This window comes from Austrofundulus limnaeus, unplaced genomic scaffold (assembly GCF_001266775.1).
Source record: "Austrofundulus limnaeus strain Quisiro unplaced genomic scaffold, Austrofundulus_limnaeus-1.0 Scaffold68, whole genome shotgun sequence".
Lineage (NCBI taxonomy): Eukaryota > Metazoa > Chordata > Actinopteri > Cyprinodontiformes > Rivulidae > Austrofundulus > Austrofundulus limnaeus.
The window spans coordinates 1,830,242-1,833,335 of record NW_013952470.1 but is presented as its reverse complement, the minus strand read 5'-3'; the positions used below and the strand labels follow the sequence as shown (position 1 = coordinate 1,833,335).

Below are 3,094 nucleotides of genomic sequence, written 5' to 3'. Positions count from 1 at the left end.
GGAACAGAGGGCACAGATATTGGAAGTGGGGGGGACACATTTTTTAAAGGTCTTTTTTTCTGCTTCAGCTGAAAAAAGTGGGGAACAGAGGGCACAGATATTGGAAGTGGGGGGGACATGTCCCACCCTGTGTCTATGGTGGTTACGCCCATGCCTGATGGATAGAGCTTCATCAGAGCTCAACAACAACAACAACAAAAAAAAATCTGAAGCTTCTATGTTGAACAGTTTCTGAGTTATAAGCATTTTTGCATGTCCAGACACCCCGTCTTTGAAAGGAGCCCCCTCCTCAAATATGGGGTCCATCATAAAACCGTTGGCTGGTGCAGTGTAGGTCAGACTCATCTACAGTCCTGCCAAATTTCAGGTTGATTGGTGCAGCCAGGTTTGTGCTACGGTTGACCAAAAATAATTGATAAAAGAAAAAAAAACGTACGAAAACAATGACTACTGCTTACGCTTCGCGTGCGGGGGGTCATAATAACGTAACCTTTCAAAATTACACTAAGCTCATCAAACCATTGCTGTTAATGATTAAACTGGCTAGCAGATATTAGATTCTGCAGTAGATATTTCTATACTAAGGTATAGCACTATGTTGAATCATTGTACAATTAAGCACAAATTAATATGTATTGCAAGCTGGGATTGCCTCAGATTAGCAGTTATACTACCCCAAATTCAACCGAATACAGTATAACATGTTCCAACAAAGTTGGGACAGGGGCAACCAAAGATTGGGAAAATCGAGGAATACTCAAAAAATACCTGTGTGGAGCATGCTACAGGTGAACAGGTTAATTGGAAACAGGTGAATGTCCTGTGGGTATAAAGGGAGCATTCCCAAAAGGCTTATTCATTCACAAGCATGGATGAAACAAGGTTCACCATTTTGTGAACTGTGTGAGCAAAATGTCCAACTATTTAAGAATGTTTGCAAGGAATTTAGGGATTCCCTCTCTCTTATTGAGTGTTGTTAAAAGGAAAGGTAAATGTAGCACAAACATGGTGAACATGCCCCTGTCTCAGATTTTTTGGAATGTTTTGCAGGCATCAATTCAAAATAAGTGAATATTAAAAAAACTGTTTATTTGTTTGAACATTAAATGTCTTTATGGTGTATTCCAATGAATATACAGTATGTTTAAACGGACATTCAGATGCAGCATCTATGACATTGTGGAGCAAAAATGGCAACCAAACAGGGCAGCAGCTCCCAAACAACTGATATTATATTAACTCCTTGGTATGGACAGAAAGGAGTGGTGTTGCATCATGTTCAGTTATGAGTCTTGGTACTGCGGTATCGTGGCCATGGTGTGAGCATAATGTGGTGCAGAGGATAGAGGACCGATCATGTCGCTACAACAGAGAGACACCTTGATGTTACTCCTGGCCTTATAATGTGGGGAACCATAGGTTATGATTTAGGTCACCTTTGATTGATAATTGATCTGATGGTACAGCACTACATCAGTGACATCATGCATGTGTTAACACTCCTGACATACTGTATCACCCCGGTGCGGTCTTTCAACAACACAAGAGCTGTCCACTGACAGCACTTCCCAGAGAACTGCCTGAATCTTTTTTGAGGACCTTTGTTGCCTTCAGGTTCCCCAGTATTTTTCCCAATCAACATGTCTGAAACTAACTCAGAAATACAATTTGGTGGACTTGATGCAAAGAAAAGATATGATGACTTTGGTATACACCAATTCACAGCTTGTGTTTAGGTCTTAGAAAGTTTCAGACCATACAGATGGGACCAGCAGGTGTCTGTACTGCAACTCTGTTAACCATTGTTTTATACTTAAATAGTACCAAATCATTCAGCCTGTGTTCATCTGGGTGCTCTACTTTGTTGTTTGCTTTTTTGTGCCACTGAATAGTGAACCCATTCTCACTCCCGAGTCGTCACATATTGACGCTTTTCCAAAGTTCCCTCTGCGTCCGATTTTGACGCGTCGGGTACCCTAGCATCATTTTTGACGAGATGGGGAGGAATCTGTTGTCATAATTTCTGAAAGTGTAGAAAATGCACAAATGTAACTGTCCCAAAGCCTAAAATTACCTTTATTTACTTTAGACATCCAGTCCCTGACCCTAGTACCTGAAATTAACCATTTTTAGAAAATGTAGGAAATTCATGTCAACTACGTGTTCCAAAGCCTAAAATTACCTAATATTCACTGTAGACATCCTATCCCTGACGCCAGTACCTAAACTTAACCATTAATCCTGATCCCTCATGTTAACCTKAGACCCCCGACCCAAAGACCCCTGGTGGCGCAACCTGGAAAAGCCACGGGCGGCAAGGACTGATGCGAGGGGGTCACCCGACGCGTCAAAATATGACGCAGAGGGAACCTTGGAAAAGCGTCAATGTGTTGACGAGTCGGGAGTGAGAATGTGTTAGAATAGTTGTTTCATTTAACGTGCTGAAAATGAAGCAGGTCAATCAAATCTAGCACATGTATGTGTGAGTTTGACCTGGCTGGCACACATTACCACAAGGCTTTTAAAATTGCCTGCTTCTATTTTCTGTTTCTTGAGATCATAATGTGTGCGATGCTGAATCCTCTCCTCTCTGCTGTTAAATTAATCAGTGTTATTGGGAGTTAGGATATTCCAAAAATAAACAAAGACTAAAAATAGCATGAGTTCTGAGATATTGAAATGCTTACCAAACACAGTCCTGGCTGGCACAGATTCTCTGTTCAACCAGAAGGACACCTGGGAGAGAATAACTGTCATGATGCACGGCAGGTACGTCTGAATGACAAAGTAGCCAATCTTCCTCTTCAGATGGAAATGAGCCGTCATCACTGTGTACTCACCTGCACAAGACAAAAATCCAATATTTATGTGAAAGCTTCAGACCACTCACACTGTTTTTGTTTCTCTTTCTTCTATCAAGCAGGTTTCTTCTGTACATTTTTGAACGCTATCTCATTCGACAGTTTTGAAACAATTTTAGCATTTTAGGTATCAAAACATTAATGGGCCTCATGCAAGAACCGTTCGTACGCACAGATTTGTTCTTAAGTTGTGCGTACGAGTGATTTAGGAGAATTTGTGGCATTCACCAATG

The 3,094-nt window shown here is 41.2% G+C and overlaps 1 protein-coding gene across 1 annotated transcript in view; it reads right to left on the bottom strand.

Moving 5' to 3' along the window:
- Positions 1-3,094, bottom strand: part of gabra2b (gamma-aminobutyric acid type A receptor subunit alpha2b) — a gene marked incomplete in the record, with an annotated part of 66,658 nt that overhangs the window by 6,330 nt on the left and 57,234 nt on the right. Inside the window, 1 exon segment of the mRNA XM_014010404.1 lies at positions 2,688-2,840. Within this exon segment, the coding sequence (XP_013865858.1) occupies positions 2,688-2,840 (153 nt within the window).